General features: G+C 43.0%; 1 protein-coding gene across 1 annotated transcript in view; it reads left to right on the top strand.

The window, feature by feature from the left end:
* Nucleotides 1-20,712, top strand: part of mrpl23 (mitochondrial ribosomal protein L23) — a 33,507-nt gene that overhangs the window by 6,924 nt on the left and 5,871 nt on the right. Inside the window, exons 3-4 of the mRNA XM_051382320.1 lie at nucleotides 3,520-3,602; nucleotides 8,581-8,654. Of these exons, the coding sequence (XP_051238280.1) occupies nucleotides 3,520-3,602; nucleotides 8,581-8,654 (157 nt within the window). The remainder of the gene's footprint in view (nucleotides 1-3,519; nucleotides 3,603-8,580; nucleotides 8,655-20,712) is intronic.

Genomic DNA, 20,712 nt, shown 5'->3' with positions numbered 1-20,712 from the left:
TATGTATTTATAACCCATTCCACTACCACTGCAACTCCCGCTGTAAAGCTTTAATAACTAAATTTTTGAGGATGCTGCCATATATATTGCTGAGTCATCTGCGTACATAGAAATTTTAATGTTTCTTTTCTCTTTTCTTTTGAGTCAAAGCAGTACATGTGAAGTGACATACTTTATGAGCATGTTTATAGTCAGTACTTAAATTATGAATCTGTAATTATATTCCTGATTGCAAAATAACTCTTGTACTGTATTTATCCACAACTCTGTCATCTAGCAGTAAGGTATTGGTTAGGAGATAAATGAGTGGAAGCAAAATGTAAAACTATGTAAAAGTTAATAAATGCAGCATGACTTTTTCTCAAGATTTATTTTTGTTGACATTTTTGCATTTATTTGAAAGTTAGCCATTCATATAGACCAGAAACATGGAAAGAAAGAGGGTGAAAGCAACAAAGGTAGTCAGCTGGTATTGAACTGGAGATATTTTCTAAAGCATCAGTTCGTGATGCTGAATTTCAGCATCTTCAATTACATGACATTATTCAGTCACAAATCCAGATCTGCTAAACCTCAGTGTTTATATTTGTTGTGTATTATTTTATCATTGTGAGTGGGTGGCTGTATAGGGAATCCTTTATGTACAGCAGAGGTATTACCCATTCACCTGGCAGATGTTCTTTTAGCTCCGGCACATTAATGGACAAGAGGCATACAGTAGTCTGAGGTTTCAGAATACATTCACTATCCTTATTGTCAAAGACTGTCAATGCTGCCTCTGTCCTGTCTTTTCCAACTGTGCCCTTTCACCTACTTTTCTCATATGCTTTCGGGGCACAGGTGTAAATGGACCGCCTTAAATGACTGGAACTGATACTCACAATCTCCTTGGCTCAGTGTGAGTTAGCCCACATTTGAGAATAGGAAATATCCAGGAACAGCTGAAAGAGGTGTGTGGGTTAATCTGCAGAATGACGAATCTGATATATTGTCACACACAAACGGAGCAAAACAAAGGCATCAAGTTTACCTTTTTTCTTGATCCGTGCTTGCATCCCTTTCCTTCCGTGTTTCTTTTAGCATATCAGATTCAGGTGTTATATCTCTTGTCTACCTCCCCTTGAACAATGCAGAACAATATAACTTTGTAAATTGTTTGCTTTCAAGGATGCCAGTGTGCCTGTTTTAAACCTGCTCAGCAACAACGCACCATAATTGAACCTAATCCATCGTCTGCGTCATCTGATGCCCTTCTAGGTTTTGTGTTTGGAGTTCTTTCATCATCTTGGGGGAGGAATCTTTGTAGCATGTGTGTTTGCGTATAAATATATACCAGTTGCTGAGGAACGATTCCTTTAACCTTGGCAGTTGCTTAAGACAGGTTTTCATTCTTCCTGTGAGACAGAAGTGTGAAAGGTTAGCTTGTGGAGTCAGATGGGTGTTTATACTGGGATGATGATCAGATGCTGCCTGCATCACTATTGGAGACACCACGCCCTTTGTCTAAGTTTAGCCTTGTTTATGTACACGCTTAACTTGACATTTTCTCCTCAGCTTTCAGCCCAAGGCTTTATCTCAGACTGGATTCCATTTTGTAGCTGAAATGGGAGTTGTGTATTGACTCAGGTCAGAGAAAACAGCTATTTAATGTAACCCTCTCTATGTATGTATGTATATTTTTTTCAGCCATAGCACATGACCTAGAGATTTATAGATGTTCAGAGTAACGGAAAGGGCTGCACCAATAATTGCAAATTGCTACAGACCCCCCAAAATTTCATGATTCAAATAGTTTCTTTTCAGTGAAAAAATTACATTTGTGATGCAAATATCACTCCCACAATAATCGCAGATCTTTTAGCAATATCTGTCAAAATAATTGCAAAACAATGTTTTTACCATATTATGCAGTCCTAATAACAGACATGACTGTGCTTGCGCATGCTTGGTATATACTATCTCTGTTTGTGGTGGCTGAACAGTTGGAGTGGTAAAAGCAGCAGGATTTACTCAGAGAAATGTTCCTCATTAATCAGGATCAGTGTTCCCTCTGCTAATGATCCAGAGGAGACCTTGCGGTCCCAAAGCCACTTTCCTCTCTTCCAGTTCCCTGCCCCTGCTTTCTAGGAAAACCAGTCAGTGCAATCACTCTCTCTTTCTTGCTCTCTTAATCTCAAGTACCCCGGTCACTCCGCTCTGCTTCACTGCCCTCTGGCACACATACACTGTGAGACAGGGGTTGTGGGGGGAGGTGGGTACCAATGGAGCAGAAAGGCGCATCTGCATGCCTCATCTTAGGAAACACATCTCTCTCCTCTCAACTTGGTAAAGGGAGACGAATAGGCCTAAAGAGACCTTTTTAAAAGTTTGTTTACACCTTTCTTTACACAGTGATGCAGAAACTCCTCCATCCTAACACCCAAGATAGTCCTGGAACAGTACTGGCTCTGAGAGGGAGAGCTCAGTGAGTGCGTAGTTCTCTCATCTCTCAGAGGCAGCTGCCTGGTGTTTAGTAGAAAAACCCTATCATACTCAGGAGTCCCCACATCAAACGATCCTGCTTTCTGTAATGGTGGAATCAAATGTGGAAATAGTTACTGACGTATCATAAATATAAGCTTACCTCTCTCGATAAACTGAACATAGCAGGTCCAATGGAAGTGTTTTAGGTCTACATCAGTGTCAGCTTTGCCAAAATGTAGCACATTATAGAGGAAAAGGCAATTGTTTGTACAGCATGGAAACATATATTACATCATTCTTAGGTACAAAGAGTCTTTTGTGTTCACAGATGTGATTTTCTCATGCAAATGTTTGCCTCATTTAATATTGTTACAACAGCTATTGTGCTGTTTACTCTGAAAAATAGGGAATATTACATTATCCTGTTCTATCAAAGAAACATATGAGTTGATAGAAGACGCCATATCCGAGGCACTCATGCCAGACCACACCGTCGCTATTAAGCACTTTGTCAGACGCATTTGGGAAGTGCTCTCTACCAGGCTAATCCAATTGGCTAGATTGATTAGCCGTTAAAAGCCTTTCTTCCTCTGGTCGGAGAAATTCGTTCCAAATGCTGCCCAGTGGGCTAGCTTTAGCTAGGCTGGCCCACCGGATCAGTTGGTGCCAGGCCCACTTCCTGTGTAGGATTTCATCAGGCGCGATCAATACATGCAGACAGCTAATTGGATGAACACTGACACTCACATTTCTCTTCTCTCCACTTTATGGTCAAGAGAATTAAAGCTGAATATGGGTTTATAGGGGAGTGTCCTGTCCGTTACAGTATGTAATATAACAACAGAGTTTATGGGAATGCAGTGTTGAAACAGGCTGTATAATGTTTATGGCAATTAACTGAATGTGGTGTTATTTGATGGACAGTGATCCAGGCACCTCTTACCATATGTGAACACCGATGCTTGATGCCTTGCGTAACCTTCGTTCTCTCTGTCTTTCCTTCTCCCTATTTGTGTGTTTTTCTCCTCTCTGTCTGTTCTGGACATGTCTGGACAGAATGACCAAGTATGACGTAAAGAACTACCTGGAGAAGATCTATAACGTCCCTGTAGGAGCAGTCCGGACCAGGATACAGTTTGGTGAGTGTCTTCACACGTACAGTGAGCTATAACATTGCAGTGGTTTACACTACCTCATGAAATATTTATGTTTCTCATAGATTTAGTGATAGTGAAGATACTGCTGGACAATAATTATTTTTTCACTAGCCCCACCAGCAGCTAGGTCCTCACAGGTATATTCTGGTCCAAGTAACTGAGACCTGGGACCAGAGTGAGGACCTGGTCCAGTTTTTTTTTGTCTAATTGAGTCAGGTCTAGGATCTGTGTGCCTCAATGTCTAATATCCAAATGTATCATTTGTGATCAGGTGCATCATCATCTTCATCATCATCACATGAGAAAAATGTGTTTTTGACATCAGATGGAGAGTGAACTGAAGTGAAGTGCAGGAAAAATGACATTTTGCTACTTCTTGACAGCGGCTGCTCTGTAGTTGTTGCTGCATCGTGCTGCTGCTAAGGCTGGTGTTTTCTCTCTGTTTGAGTGTGCCAACTGCATTTCCAGTCCATGGGTCAGTTTCGGATTAAGTCCAAAACCTCTAACCGACGTAACATTTTTAGGTAGATTCATTAGTGAGAGTGATCCAAGCAAATTTTCAGATACTTCTATACAATTGTATTTATCCCTGCAAGGGCAATTTTGGTTCTCTGAGGCTTAAAGTAATAACGTCACCCTGTGGGTGGGTGGGTAGAATAACCGGCAGAAACATTATCTGTGCCACGATATGGATTATTTATTTGTTTCCGGTATTGAATGTTTGTCGAATCACATTTAATGAGTTTGAGGAGTGTTAAAAAATTAAAAAAACCAATGCACTGACCTTACAATAAGGAAAGCTAGTCGTAGAAGAGCATTACACACACCATGACTGTACATCTATGTAAAGACATGGAGCTCATCCTAACTGTTGAGAGAGAGAGAGAGGAGGGGTGTTAAGGCAGTGGTTAGAACACTTGATTCATGGTATGCAATACCAAGCCACAAACATTTCTTCCAAATTAAAATCTTAAAGTTGTTCTGCAGCTGTTGTGAGTAAATCGAGCAAATGGAGCACACACACACACACACACACACACAACACATATACACGAAAACAGAGTGCAGGTATACTAAGCTCTTAACTTCCACAGTGTATTAAACAAGTATATAAATAGCTAATTTGAGAACTTGAGACTTGAGAAAAAAACTTCAACTTCATGCAATAAATAATTACTATCCAATACATTAACGTGTAAGCTATATTGTGTTGACATTTGGTATGAAACAAATGTATAGTCGCATACAAGACTCCTCACTACAGCCCAATATTGGAAAATATACTCTGAAATAAGTGTTTTCCCATCTGTAAAATCTCCACCTAAAATGTGCCTATAGTTTGATCGAACTTTCACACTTTGTAGTTATGAAAGATGAAAAGTTGAGTGAGGAAAAATAAAGCAACTAAAACTACTCCTGCAGCATAAACCCCTTCATCTCTATTCCTCCACAAGCTCAGTATGTTGCAAACACTCGTTTCACATGGAAATCATATTAAGATTGTTTCCACTATAATCATTAGGTTATAGCCTTTTTAATCAGTTGATAGTTTTGTGAATTCAATTTTGGTTATGGAGTATGGAATTCACAGAAAGATGATTTTTGTTTTAGGAAGCATAAAGTCAAATTGATTTTGTTTTGGAGACTGTAAGCGGTGGCTAGCGGTGATTAGCAATTTCAGCTCACAATGTAGTCTTCCCATTGACATGCAGCAGCGGGAGTGTTTTCCAGCGGCTAGTTGCGGTAGTGGTTAGCGTGCCTGGCTCTCCTTTCCCCTAACACACACAGCTGCTTATCTAACAATCTGCTGCTGCAGCATTCCAGCCTCCAGCTGTCCCAGGACACCCCACGCTCCCTCCACACAAACATACTATTCACTTACAAACTTGCAGCTTCAGGACCTTAAGTGCCCCATCCCCTCCAACCTCCTCGTCAAGGATGATCATAGAGCCAACAGTGTTATATCATTGACTTTATAATCCTTTTTACTTTTTATTGAGGGAGGAAACAGCATACGTTTGCATGGACTGATTTAGGGGCTCCCTACGAGTTTAGGAATTTGCAAGTTCATGGAAGAACAGAAGGAGAGGACATATGGGTGGCGTTAAGTTGGAGAGACGCTGTGGAACAGCTGAAAAGAGGAGACATGAGCCCCCTCTGTGCTACGCCTGAAGGGCCACGAGGAGCCCCCTCTACCTCTGGAGGAGAGACTGGGAAGGAGGGAGGAGGAGAGAGGCGCCTAGCGTAGCCTAGCCTACAGTGTGGAGGACCCATTAACGCTGTTTATTAGGGTTGTGTTATTAAAAGCCAGGAGAAAAGGAAAGCCCCTCGGGAGGGTGGGTGTAAGGAAAGCAGTGAGCTCTTGGGGGAAAGAGGAGGATAGAGAAGAAAGGGCAGATCAGGGCCCCCGGTGATCCCGAGGTGCGTCAGAGAAGGTATCCCTGTTTGCGTCAGGAGTTCCACTCCATTGGCAGTGTAAAGACGGGAACCGGCAGAGGAGAGTGAGGGGCGCAAACGACCCTTTCTTCCCTCCATGGGCGGCGGGGGTATTTTGGAAGAAGTTGCCATGGTTACCCCTCCGGCCTGGGATTTGTAACATGATAGCTGGCTGCCAAACCGCAATCTCAAAGTGGGAGAAATTGTGCTTGCGTTTGCGAGTGTTGTATGAAAGCTCTGTCTGTGTGTCTGTATGTGTTAGGAAAGGGCTGTGTGAATTAAGAGAAACACACTTTGTACCTTTTCAAAGTGTGTGTGTGTGTGTGTGTGTGTGTGTGTGTGTGTGTGTGTAGGTGTGTGCGTGTGTTTCTTGTACATGGGGGGGGCAGTGCCGTATGTTGCTCTTTCAAGGGTTGTAGCATTTCCCTGTGGATTTCCTTCGCAATCACAAACACACATACACACACACAGGCATACACTCTTCGTTACCTCTGTCTCCCACCCACACAGGGGCCTCCAGTTAGCCAGGGGGGCGTGGAGGGGGGGGGGCTGTTTTACAACCCTACTCAGGGCTTTCCCTGAGCAGTGGGCTGCCTGGCTAGTGATTACTAGCTACACGTACCACACACACACACACACACACACACACACACACACACACACACACACACACACACACACACACACACACACACACACACACACAAATGACTCATTACAGCAGAATGTTTCCCTTGTTTTTCATGTCATAAACCGTTCCCATGGCAATGGCAGCTACTCAGAGGGCCTGTTGACTTGACCACCAGGGTCTCATTGAGATTAGACTTCTATGGCAGAGATGAACCGTTTGACACTCTTGTCATTATCCATCATTGACAGTCGGGTTTTTTAACCTAAAGACTGAGATACTGGTGTGAAATGCCTGTAAGTTTAGTAAAATTACCTTTTTGATTTATTTGAAGCCACACTCCTAGCCTGCCACAACACACACACACACACACACACACACACACACACACACACACACACACACACACACACACACACACACACACACACACACACACACACATAAATGCAGCATCTCCCAGGGTCTCCTATCTTCCAGACTTGGAGAGGTCTGACAGGAGAGAGGATGATGTCATTATCTCCAGCTGGGAAAGAGGTTAAGGCCTCCATAGTCAACAAGATCAGGCTCTGCTTCACCACGCATACTCAAAAGTATTCGCTGTTCTACAGGGAAATGAACAAAAAATGTACAGTAAAATATTCAGGTAGGAATGGGACATAATGTGATAATATTTGTGCAGTTAAATATAGTGCTTTAGGCATTTTAATAGTGACACATAATTACAACTGTCCATAAATAAATCAAATGGGAATGTTTGTATTTGTTTCAAGGTACTTCATTACATTTAAAAAACACTGGGGACTGTATGTTCCACTTTTTTGCACATAGCACTGGTGCTACAGATGTTCTGTAGTACACAGGCCAGAAAATTGTAGCATGAATATAAAAAGTAGTGCAGTTCATCACTTCAACAGACATGTGACTGGCAAAGGAAAAATAATGTTGCATACATGGCACGCAAAATCCAAACCTTAACAAGACATGTTTTGGTAATTTGCAGGGACATAAATAATAGGGAATAAATTCAGCACAGGATTATGCTTGATGTATTGTTTCTAAAGCAGCAATAGCAAAGCCTATTTACGCTCAATATTATCTTACTGGAAGCAAATCTAAAATGTCAGTGACATAAATAATATTCCTGACATCAAAATATTGAGTAAAGTTTAGAAAGAATATACACACACCAATCAGTATCAGTCATTCATCCTGTTATCCTCTGCTACTGACTGGATTCACCGCCTGCAGGTAGCCTACCGCTGGTAGGAAGGTGATCAAAGGCTGGTTTGGAGGGGGGGCTCACAAACTCACAAACCCTCACCTCACACAAATAAATGGCTCTGTCTCTCACACACAGGCATTGCAAAGCAATTTCATTCAGTGCACATTCAGATTTGTGCAATATATTGATGGATGATAAAGGAAAAATCTGAATTGATGAGTGGAGAAACATGACAAATGCACATGCTTTCATTCGGAACACGAGGGGTCATTGAACGGTTTGATGAGAATGAAAATGATGTGAATAAATTGAAGACCTATGGGAGAATGGAGAGGTATCCAGGTTTGTGTTGGCTTTTCCTTTTTTCCAGGCGTGCTAAAGTGGTCCTGCTCAACTCATTTGGAACATCCCACCAAGACCCAATATGACTTGACTTTTTTAAGGACAAGATACTCCATTAGAAACAGTTTAGCAGAGTCTCTACCAGTTGAGAAATTTTCATCATCTTTAAGGTATATCGTCAAATTGCCCAACACTAGTCTTGCCATAGTCATAAATGTCATCATCATTAGCTGTCCCTCTGTCTGATGTGTTATATCTAGATTTTTCTCATATTTAGTCATTCCTGTTTGCCAACAAATTCAATACCTGCTGTTCTCTGTGTTTCTCAGGCTCTAACAAGAAGAGGAATCACCTAAACCAGAAGGTTAAGCAGCCTGACTATAAAGTAGCCTACGTTCAGCTGGTGAGAAGACACACACACACACACACACACACACACACACACACACACACAACCCCACGCACACATACACTCATAGTCCTACTCCCTGTGTTTTCTGGTTGGTGTGTTGTTTGAGTAGCATTAGCTCATTGACTCCTGTCCAGTACACAGTGGGAGGTGGAGACCTCTCCACAATAACTTTCTCTTTCTCTCGCACACCCAGCCCTCTGTGTTTTTTTTTGTAATTGTGCAGGCTGCATTATTAAACACAACACTCACTCAGGGGGAAAGGGCATTTTGGGGGCCTTGAGCCTTCAGCTTTTGTGTCATGGGCTATTTTTTTTTTTAAGGGGGGAGGGGGGGCTCACTGGGTTAGTAAGTAATGATACAGGTTAGTTGAGGGCGGGGCGGCTTTTGAAGGTGAGCTCTCACACACGCATACAGATATGAACAGTCGACTGCATGAACACAAAAAAAAGCACTGTTTCTGTACCTGAAATTTCAAATGTTATTTCCTTTCCTCATGAGAAAGCCTCTCGTGCACACACATACATAGTCGCACACAAATCACACAGGTCTACCTTGCATCTCTCTCTCCTTTGGTTCACACACTCTGGCTGCCCTCTTGAGAAAGCAGCAGTCTGGGTTCTTGCAGGCCCTGAGGTTGAAAGGTCGTCTTTGGTTACATGCCAGACTTATTACAGGAAATATTGAGATATGGTTATCATCTGGTATAACTATCCTTTCTGTGCTTGTGTGTTGTGCCATGAATGGAATGCAAGCAATCATGTTCGCGTGTGTGTGTAGTTTAAAATGGACGCTCCCGATGTTGGCGTGTCAGCCCCGACTCCCTCATTGCATCTCGGCCGTTGCCTTCACACCTGTGTTTGAGGTGAGCTTTGGGTCAGGAAGGCCCAGTCCGTGCACATCTTGCCAATGTTTGAAGTCTGTTACTCTTTGAAATCAAACAAACCTCCCCCCAAAAATGTCAAAAAAGTCACTGTTTTAATGCGCCTTTGATGCAGACGTGAAAAGCAAGGGGCCTTTGTTTTGTGCCTGCCGTTTTGATCTTGCCCAGATAAATCAACAGCGGTGTAGACGCTTGTTTACGCCGCGCCGCCCACCCGACTGGGAGCCATCAATCTTGAAACGGATGAATAATGAAAATTGTCTAAACACGACAATTTGAAAGAGGATACATACTTGAAGCAGCCATGAATCTTTTAAAAGGGGAGACTTCCTCTTGTCTGACACCAAGGAAGTGGCCTGTGATTTTGTGTGCGTCTGGAATTCCTTGCGGAGTCAGTAGTGATGCTTCTGTCTCACCAGATACACACGACGATGATAGGTGTGAGAATGTGGAACAGCAGACACACAGACGCACACACACATCTGTGACATGAGTGCATCATTCATGCATGCTGAGCCCTAGAGAACTGATGTTTTTCCTTGAGTGTCATTCGCTCTGTAGTCGCAATCACGTTGCGGTTTTCTGAAGTCATGCTCATTTGACGGTGAACAGCGGGCAGAAACACTGAGATGCAGGCTCTTTGTGCTCAAAATGGCTTGATATAAAACCGAATATCCGGCCTATTTCTCTGGCGGGTTTTCGGAAAAACATGCTCTCTCAATTCCCTTTCCTACCTCACTCTCTCTTGTGTACACACACACACACACACACACACACACACACACACACACACACACACACACACACACACACTCTCACACAAATTCACACACACAGAGCCCCAGAAAACCCTCCTTTCTTTTGCAGCGGTGGGTAGAAAACAAGATTGTTCCTAATTGACTCCACATGTGGGAGAGTGTTCTGTGGGTCGATGCTCACACCGCGGTCCCCCCATTTTACCCCCTACCTCCCCCGCCCCCCCTCTCCTTCCATCAGCTAATATTGCAGCAGTAATACGTTTGTTTGCTTGCTTGCTTGCTCCTCTCTCTCTCTCTCTCTCTCTCTCTCTCTCTCTCTCTCTCTCTCTCTCTCTCTCTCTCTCTCTCTCTCTCTCTCTCTCTCTTATTCCCTACTCTTGGTTTGTGGTTGAGGGGAGGCCTCCCGTTAGCGGGGTTCCGTGACGGTCATTTTCCTCAGGCTTAGGGGGGACCCCAGTAACGGGGGAGGAGATAGCGTCTGCATGTGTGAAATGTGCACTGTGTGTGGGAAAGTGTGTGTGAGGGGCTCACACAGGAGAGGTGACTAAGGGCATGATGGAGTCATGCCAGAGCAGGGAGGTCCAAAGACGGGGCAAAAGCGATCAGGGGGAGGGGAAGAAGCTGTGTGTGTGTGTGTGTGTGTGTGTGTGTGTGTGTGTGTGTGTGTGTGTGTGTGTGTGTGTGTGTGTGTGTGTGTGTGTGTGTATGTGTGTGTGTGGCTAGTGGTGGTGGGGTGACAAAAACAGCAGTACAAAATGAAAAATCTTGAGTATCAGACTGCTTTTAGGTCTGGCAGCACATCAATAGGACTGGTGTGTATAGAGTCAGACGGCTTTCATGCACCGCTAGGACTACCTGAGTCTAAAAGGGCTAACTCTTGTCGCTACGCTCGGGGTAACACTTGTTTCAGATTTTCGCAGTCAGCTCATACTGTTCCATCTATTTGATGCTGTAAAGGGCTGATGTTGGAAAATCCAATTCTGCATTGCACTTCTTGACCTCTGTTGTAGACATTACTTCATGTACAGTAGGTGTAATTAGATTTCTTGTCTGGTTCACATTTTCCTCACGTTTTTATGAATACTTGCAAGTCACATCACCTTTATTATCAGGAAAGCCTGTATTATTTGTCCAGCAAATCCTCATTTAAAGTTGACTCGAATGTTCCTGGTAGAGAAGGCTTGTTTGAATCCGATCTTGTTCATAATGCATGTCAGACCCTGTGGTTTACCCTCATTAAATTCTCTTGGCCCATCTCACAGCTAAAGTGCACCTTACCACCATTTCCAGTTAAACCTTGCTTGCATTTGAAACCTTCGTAAACCCAGTTTGGTACTTTTCATAAAAGAGAAAGCGCTCCACTCCAGAAATTATAGTCAGTTTTGAATGTTTTCAGTCATTGTTCGGCACCATTATTGTCAGTCAAACATTTACGATAAAGTACGCTCTGCCTGGCATGTAAATGAAAAGGCTGTGGTGGGTTTTGGTCAGAGGAGGAGTTATTTTCTCTCTTTGGAGTGGCAGCTAGTTTGCAAGCCAGCTTTGCTGGCTGGTGCCAGCTGCAGCACTTCAGTGGGCTGAGTCCTTAGAGTGCACATTGAAAGCTCCCAGAGGGTGACGCTGTGAATATATGAATGGGATGCCTGATCCAGTCTCAGCATTTCTGAATGATCCAGTTGAGTGCCACATTGTGCTGTAAATGTCAAATAAGGCTGGTCAGATTGTTCATCTGACAACATGCTGTATTTTAACATTGCTTACAGAAATTGAAAAATAACTTTAATTTTCTTTATTATTTAATCTGCACTGTACCTCCATTGTATTTTAAAGGGAACAGTTTAGAAATTACTTGGCAAATTACATTTGAAACATTCTTATCTTTATTTTCCAATTTTGTTTTACAAGCTGGTAAGTGAAGGTTCTCCATCATTTTATTGAAAGACCATGTATCCATTTAAAGAAGAAATCTCAGACATTTTCCTGGAGTTGTTTTCAGAGGAGGTCAGAAGGGAGGAGCAGCAGGTTGTGTTCTTTGCGTGTTGAGCACCGCATGGCACGTCCAGGCACCTGTGGGCTGCTTGACGCCATTTAGCATAAAAATCCACACTAGTTAACTGTTGTTTGACAGCGTGTATACACCTAATAAAATCAAACAGAGATTAGAAGTCCATGCGCATCAACATTTATCTGGGCTCGCTGGGAGTCCGTAAGCATCATCATAAGTCTGTCTTTTAGCGGGGTGTGGTTGCACAAATCTCACACTGAACAGAGTTTATCTGTAGACAAAAGCTCACTTTATACAGTCAGAGCAGAGTTTGTGTAAGGGCAAAAGTAGTGAAAGTAGATGATGAGTGAAAACTTTGCAGCAGAAGGGAGAGCAGGCACACAGATGGTCTAAGGTGTTGTCACGATGCCGACCTTTATTTGTCATGAAGTGAGCAGCTAGATTTGTTTACACATAAACCAATGCTGTCACTATTTTGATAGTAGTCACGATCTAGTAGAGTACAGCCTAGACTCATTTACAGATATCTTAAATGCCTTTTGTTTAATAAATTGGAAAATTGGAACTGAGCTACCATGCTGTACCAGTTACCACCAACACTGTTGCGTAGCAATAATAGTAATAAAGTATTTATTTCCATAACACTAAAATGTTACACAATTTTAGTGTTGCTGGAAGTATTTTTTGTCTGAAAGTCATATCAGTGTATTCTCTAATACTTTTTTCTGGAAAATGGTCATTTTGTCTTTTGTTTAGCACTTTTCCTTATGTTTTATTCTTGTGGGGACACTTGCATGCATTAAAAGCAAAGCTCTTTCACACACACGCCACTAGCAGCTCTTTTTTTAGTGTTTGTGTGTCTGGTGGCCAAGTTTTCTTAAAAGTAGTAAATAAGGTGTCAAGGTTTCTCTCCAGGGTCTTGGTCACTGACAGCAATGCAGAAAACCAGTTGTAGCAGTCAGATTACTCGGTGCCCCAAAGCAATGTCCCAACCCGACAACCACAGAACAAAACAAGATATGGGGTTGGACCAACAGTTGTAGAATAAGTGGTAGCTTCATTCAAATTGCTCATTTCCAGTGTTTCTTTCTGTCGCTTTCTCCACCCCCGCTCGATCCACGGGGAAGACATCGCTAACAGTGGAAGAGAACAGTGACTGAAAGAGAGACAGAGAGAGAGAGAGACGGAGAGAGAGAGACGGAGAGAGAGAGAGAGAGAGAGAGAGAGAGAGAGAGAGACAAACAAACAGAGGGACTGAGTGGCAAACATGGAGGAGTTGTGACACAGCTGAAAGGAGGGAGAGAGAAAGAAACAGCTGTATTGAGAGTGATTATGAGAGGGAAGCTGTGGCCAAGTCTGGCTCTACTCTCTGTTTGACTGACACTAGATGGCAACGTTTTGCTGCACAGCTTCTCTCACTTGCCTTCCTTCATCTCCTATCTGTTATTGACTCCTTGTTTCTTAACAATAGACCCACTAGGGTTGTGTGGATTTATGGGAGTGTGTGTATCTGGCTAGGCTGAGGTGGGGGGTTGCAGAGAAGGGTACAGGATGGGGTCTGCAAACCCCTGTGATCTCCCCCCCCGTTCCTGTTCTCCGCTCTGAGCCTCGGCTCTCTGGAGCTGGAGGTGCTGAATCAGGCAGTTGGGCCGAGGGGGAAATCTTGCTTATCTGTGTGGAATTTTATTATTTTCAACTATTTGGATCATGATGGCTCGCGCTCTCCTTCCCTCCCTCTTCCTCCTTTCCACCTTGTCACGCAAACACAGGCTTTCCTCACACAGCCTTGTCTGTCTGTCTGCCGGTCTGCTTCCTTCCCTTCCCTGTGCTGCCTCACCCTTGCTTATCACGCCAATTAACATTTTTAACTTCTGCCACTTTTCCCCCAGTGCTCTCTTTTCCTCTGTCTGTCTCATTTTTCCTTTTCACGTAGGGTTGGATAATTCATCAAATGAAGATTACCATGTTAATTCATACCACTAGTGATTCTTACATGACAGCGTAATCCTGTATGCTAGGCTGCTTTCCAGTTGCATAGAATACGGTAAATACAGTAAATCTCAGTATAATTCAAAGCAAGCACACCAGTGAAAATAAGTGGAAAATATGTGGACTAAATTTAAACTCTTCCCAGCAAAAGCCTCCCCTTATGTTCTTACTTGTGGGTATGTTGAGTTAAAAACAATTATGATGTACAAATAGCCAGGGTTATTTTCAAATAACTTTGTTCATTTTTACAAACCACTCTGGACATATATAAATAAAATGCACAAACACAAGTAGATGATGAGTTACAGGAAGGACATCGCACTGTTAGAAGATGCTCACACAGTGTGCCCTTAGGTGTGGTGTTTCATTAATGTAAAGTAACAGTTGAACCAACAGCTAAATGTGACTAGCAACAACGTCTGCCGTGTCTCTAATGGCTAGAAAGGCGGTGATGACGATAAAAAGCACCTACTGCGCACTGAAAGCAGGTTGTGATCCACAGTGAAACACCACAGATTTATACAATCACCACAAGATCCGATTTGATGAAGGTATCAAGGCCAGAAAATCTCTCGCTCTCTAACTGCACAAACATCTTGAGAGCCTTATTCGACCCATCACTATGACATAATCATGCCCAGTGTGTACTTACAGCCACGCTGATATTACAGAGGCAACATTTTTATTAAATGTTTTTGCAGAGAATTGGGAGAGGAAATCGTAGTATCAGTCCAAAGTGAGAAAGTCATGATTCTCCTTTTATCCTGAGTCATGCGGCTTACTTTCACTTAAATGTATCTGTCAGCACTCTAGGCGTATAAATCTCTGGATGGAAGGAATGGGCAGATAGACTAATTAGTGTGTGTACATACTGTATATGTGTGTGTGTGCAAACATCTGCAAGTATGCTGGTGGTGAGCCTAATAAAAGCAGAAGCTTTTCCTGGCAATCAAGCTTCACGGAAAGCCCACCCCATCTTCCTATGTGTCTCCTGATTTGGAAAATTCACTCCTAAGTAAAATCGTGTGTGTGTGTGTGTGTGTGTGTGTGTGTGTGTGTGTGTGTGTGTGTGTGTGTGTGTGTGTGTGTGTGTGTGTGTGTGTGTGTGTGTGTGTGTGTGTGTGTGTGTGTGTGTGTGTGTGTGTGTGTGTGTGTGTGTGTGTGTGTGTGTGTGTGTGTGTGTGTGTGTGGTGTGCATGTGTAGGTTTCATAAGAGCTTAGTGGAGAGAGAACATGAATTATAGAGAACCGAGCAGGGTCTTAACCATCCGGTTTGGAATCTCACACGCAAACCTTTTTTTTTTTTTTTAAATCTTCAGTTGTTTCTTTCTCACACATTTGAATCTTTATGCCCGATGCAGTTCAGATAATAGGAGCTCTAATGACACGACACTGCTGTAGATGTATTGCCACAGCTAATTTTTACTGGTGATTTTTATGAAGAAAAACAAGAGCGAGATAAGCAAATCTACAGAAGATCGAATGTAATGTAACAACAAATGAAAAGCACAGTTCAGCTGGATGAATACACAAATCTGGAGATGTCATTCTCTCTCTCTCTACATCTTTCTCCATCTTCCCTTTTGTCGTTTTCAATTGATTCTTACTTTATCTCTCTCCGCAGCATCTTCCCTCATCACCCTCATTTCCTCTCACATTTCCTCCAGGTTCCCTTTATTTAGACAGCCATGGCAACACACACACACACACACACACACACACACACACACACACACACGCATACCAACATGCACACACTCATGCACGAGTGCGCATGCTCGTAACCTTTCTTGATTACCCCTGACCTCCTGACCTGTAATGACACAGCTGCCACTTTGATCAGCCAATCAGCATGCGGCGCCACCCAGGTTCTCCACGGGGCTGCCACTGGCCTGATAAAGCCCTCTGATAGGCCCCTGCTGATGCATTTCCTGTTTTGGTATGCTTCTTCATTTTTTATTTTCTCCACCAGCTGGTCCCCGCATTCCTCAGAGTCGGGGAGGGGGCAGGGGCATTGCCTGGATGTTTATGTTGCATGTGCATCTAGGTGTGTGTGTGTGTGTGTGTGTGTGTGTGTGTGTGTGTGTGTGTGTGTGTGTGTGTGTGTGTGTGTGTGTGTGTGTGTGTGTGTGTGTGTGTGTGTGTGTGTGTGTGTGTGTGTGTGTGTGTAAGGGTCTAACTGTTTGTTTGTGTGTGTGTGTTTGGTAGCCTAGATAGTTGGGTCTGGGGCCGAGAGGGGGTGGGGTGAATGGGGGAGATGCTTGAAATTGGGGGGGGGTGTATGTGAGGGTTGTTTACATGCATTGGCAAGAGAGAAATGGGGTACATTGTGGGGGTTGGTGGGGGGTGAATGACATAGATGGAGAGGATAATGATAGTGAACAGCTGTTTGTGTGTGTAATGGGGGGTGGATGGCTGAGATTTAGGTGTTGGCAAGGTTTAGGTGTGATTTGGCTTTAAGGTACAGAGGTTGGGTGGGCGAGCGAAGGCGATATGAATCACTGTTTGTTCGTCATTATTGCTAATATGGACAGATTTTGGTTGTGTTATTCTTGGCTGTTGCTGTTTGTGTTATTGTTGTCATTGCTATCCTCCGAGTGTCCAGTTCAAGACCAGATGGATGTAAACGTCTTTGTGGGTGCTTGGGCGTGTATTTAGATGGTGATGATCTTTTCCTGAGAGCTCTGTTACCAGGGTCCAATGTCTCCAGTAGCAGGCTGGGAGCAGACATGCCCAGACATGAAAACTATCCCACACACACACACACACACACACACACACTCTCTCTCTCTCTCTCTCTCTCTCTCTCTCTCTCTCTCTCCCCTCTCTCTCTCTCTCTCTCTCTCTCTCACCCTCTTGTTTGTCTCTGGGCAGAAGTATTTCTGTATCACTGGACGTCCTGCACTAGTATGCACTGGAGGGTCCCTGCGTTAGATCTTAAGGTATTTTCAGTTGACACCAGAGCTGCTGTTCCCCCACCTGCCTGACTCCTGCTTTTTGTCCCACAAAGCACGTACACACTAGGACTGGGGAGACCACACAATTGTGATTTGTTAAGTATTTTTTCTTACTGTATGACCACAATAACAATAGCATAATTGTTAATATCTATCATAAAAATGTCAGATGTATTTTTTTCCATTCCAAGGATTAAACTGACTGCCAGTACCAAATCTGATATAAACTCGTTACTCTGATGAGGTACTGGCTAATACCTAAAGCTGTAAAGCTATAAACCACAAATCTTAAAAAAAGCTAAACGTGGACACGAGTTCATACAGTATCATTATTTTAGATTTGAGCTAATTTTAAGTATATAGTTTTATATTATTACAGAAACCGTATTTAAAGTTATATTCTTAAAGATCTTTGTGAAATCAAACTCTGATTTTAATGATAATTATGGTCAATTATGGTTCTTTTCTGCCCTAGCCTTAATGTTTTTACATGCAGTGATTACCGCTCCAGATAGCTTTTTTTTTATTGTTAGTGGCGGAGTCTGCCATTTGCATGCTGGATTCAGATTGGAGGTCTGGATTCAGTCAACACATGCATAGTAGCCCCATATGCTTGGGCAATCTATAAAATGAGAGTTAGTAAAAAAAAAAAAAAAAAGACACATTAATTTGTTTATAGATTTATCCAGAAGTTTATCTCCTTTTATCCAGGAGTATATGCATTGCAGAAAACTACTTTCACAGAACAAGGAGTGAGAATTGTGTCAATTAGGAGCGGTTTTGGCAAAGCTCATGGTGTATTTGTCAGAATTAGTTAATTAAATGTGGTTTAAACTAAAAAAAGATCTATTAGCAGAATGGCCTGCACTAGCTGTCATTATCAATATCATTTTGTTTCCCCCTTGGATTCCATCATGTGCCCACAAAATCTGATCCCTTGGCAGTGGATAAAAGTGTAAAAGTAGCCACCCGTCAGAGGTGAGTACGTTACCATTTAGCCAACACTGGGCAATGGTGTAAACCTTTTATGCATTAAAGGTGAGTCACACAGCAAGCAATTAATAATACCATGTGGACATATACATCTTTGCACAAAAAACATTGTTTGCAAACACTGTCCAAATGTCTCCGTCATATGGCCCATAGGATTGTAAACACACAAGCATACACCACTGCAAGCCAAAGCTGACCAAGCTATTTGGCTGTTGCTGGGCTGTGGAGGAGATGTCATTGTAATTGGAGGGAGGGCCAGGGTCATGACCCCGAACGAACCCACAGCAGGATGCTATTGGTTAGTGGTATACTCTCACTGCCACTTATCTGTCTTTTACAGAGAGAGATGATTTCATTTTCACTTTTTCCCTCAGCTGTTATTTTGCTTCTCCTGTAATCTGAACTGTTTGACTTCTTCACTTGACTCTATTTTACCTGGTTGAACAAAGATTAAATGCAGTGTAAATTAGTTTCATTGTATTGTTTCTTCCCATTGAATCATTATCACCACACTGTCTTTTCTGAGAGAACAACAATCCAGTTTTATTTATCTTTTGGAATTTACTTTCTTTACCCTTCACCCTCCCTTCTTCTCACTGTCTCAGTCTCTCACTTTTCTGCTCCTGGAGTGGTTTGTACCAGGAGGTCTGGACAGAGGCAAAACAGGGCAGAGTATTATGTGTTTGTTTGTGTGTGTATGTGTGTGTCAGTGAGATAAAGTGAGAGTGAATGTGTGGCCCACCCAGCAGCCTGGCAGCGGGAGCTGTTTACAATAATCAGACTTGATCTTTTCTCCTCTTCTGACCTCTTCCATCATCTTTCCTGCCTCTCCCAGTTTTCTTTAGCTATTTCTTTCTGTGATTGCAGATTAAAAAAAAAAAGCTCTCCTTGATAATCCAACTGAGAAACCATTGAGTAGAGGTCAGCTATATGGAACTGTCCCCCAGTCCTTTGTGAAACTCGCTAATTTTACAAGCATGGTGGGTTGGTTTCAACATGTAGTGGGGACGTCATGGCACAACACCGGAGCTGCTTGGAAGTCTGAGAGCAGCTTTCACACTTACCTACCTCACCTACATAACTCTTGGGGGAAAACCCGTCTCGGGTCAGGGAAGACGTCTTCAACCGGCTCAAGTGTTAAAACACCCTTCCTACTTCTAGTTCTGTTAAAGGTCAAGGAAGAACAGTATAATTCAAAGCAAACCTGATAGGTCCACTTCCAAGCAAACTGGGGTACAGTTTGTTAGAACAGGGAATGTAATCTGAACTAACTACAGCAAACAGCCCCAAAAACATTCTCATGAACATGATGTCCATTGTTTGGTCATTTTTTCATATGATTTTATGGGTACAAAGAGACGGATGTTGACATCGGATAGCCAGCAGTTACTCATGCTTGGAAAGCCTAGCATAACAAAATGAACCAAGGGCAAACCACAGCCTGTACAGATCACTGTAGTCAGCTATTTCCTTCTTATCTGGTATGAAGACCAGAGATGCTAAATTATGACAAAATTGAGTGAGTCCACAATGCTTAGTTAAACCTAAAGGAACTGGACTCAAATTTGTTTTTTTCCCCCCTTGCTCCTTGGCTGCCAAAATCTTGCAGGATGACAGGTTGCCAAAACTCTGTCCAATAAACAGGCTTCTTGTGAGTCCATCTGACTTTCGTTTACAAGCCCCGGTTCACTTGTAATTGGGCAGTGTGAACTTAAATGAACCGAAAAGAAAAATGCAACAAAATTTGGTTCGGTGTTTGAGACCAAAGAAAACAGACTCACAAAGGTGTGATTTCACCTTTTTAAAAGCCACAGTGAGGCTGCTGAAGCCTGTTTTGGAAAGAGTGTAGTAAAGTTAAGTTGCCCTTGAGCAAGGCATGCAACCTCCTCCAACTGGTCAAGTGGAGATGGTCACTGGCCAACTGTAGGGTATGGTGGCTCCCATTGCTACTGGTTTCTGTGTACATCTGCGTGGATTGCTGAAAACTAGCATTATGCATGCTCAGTCAACGTTTCCTTTTATAAATACGGTTTATACACACACATGCACACACACACACACACACATATATATATATATATATATATCCCACACACTCAGCAGGGGGTTGCCCTCAGCTTTAATCCTGGTAACCTCATCACTGTGGTCTCTCCCTCTGTAGTCTGCCAGGCTCTCCTACCGTGCGGTCAAAATAAATTCTACCACAATGTGAACACCTCTCTGTCTCTCTCACTACCACACACACACACACACACACACACACACACACACACACACACACACACACACACACACACACACACACACACAAGTACTCAAGATGTCTCTGTGCTTTGCTACAGTTTACCCCCACCACACTGCCACCGCAGCCGCATGAGCCACAGCCTCATGAGATTGCTCACCGCGTCGTCAACACCTCTCTGTGTCAGTGTGCGGCCCAGATTTGGCCGTACTCTAATGGTAACCG

Source organism: Dicentrarchus labrax, unplaced genomic scaffold (genome assembly GCF_905237075.1).
Source record: "Dicentrarchus labrax unplaced genomic scaffold, dlabrax2021, whole genome shotgun sequence".
NCBI lineage: Eukaryota > Metazoa > Chordata > Actinopteri > Moronidae > Dicentrarchus > Dicentrarchus labrax.
Note: the sequence above shows the minus strand (reverse complement) of the source record. Positions and strands in the feature narration are given on the sequence as shown.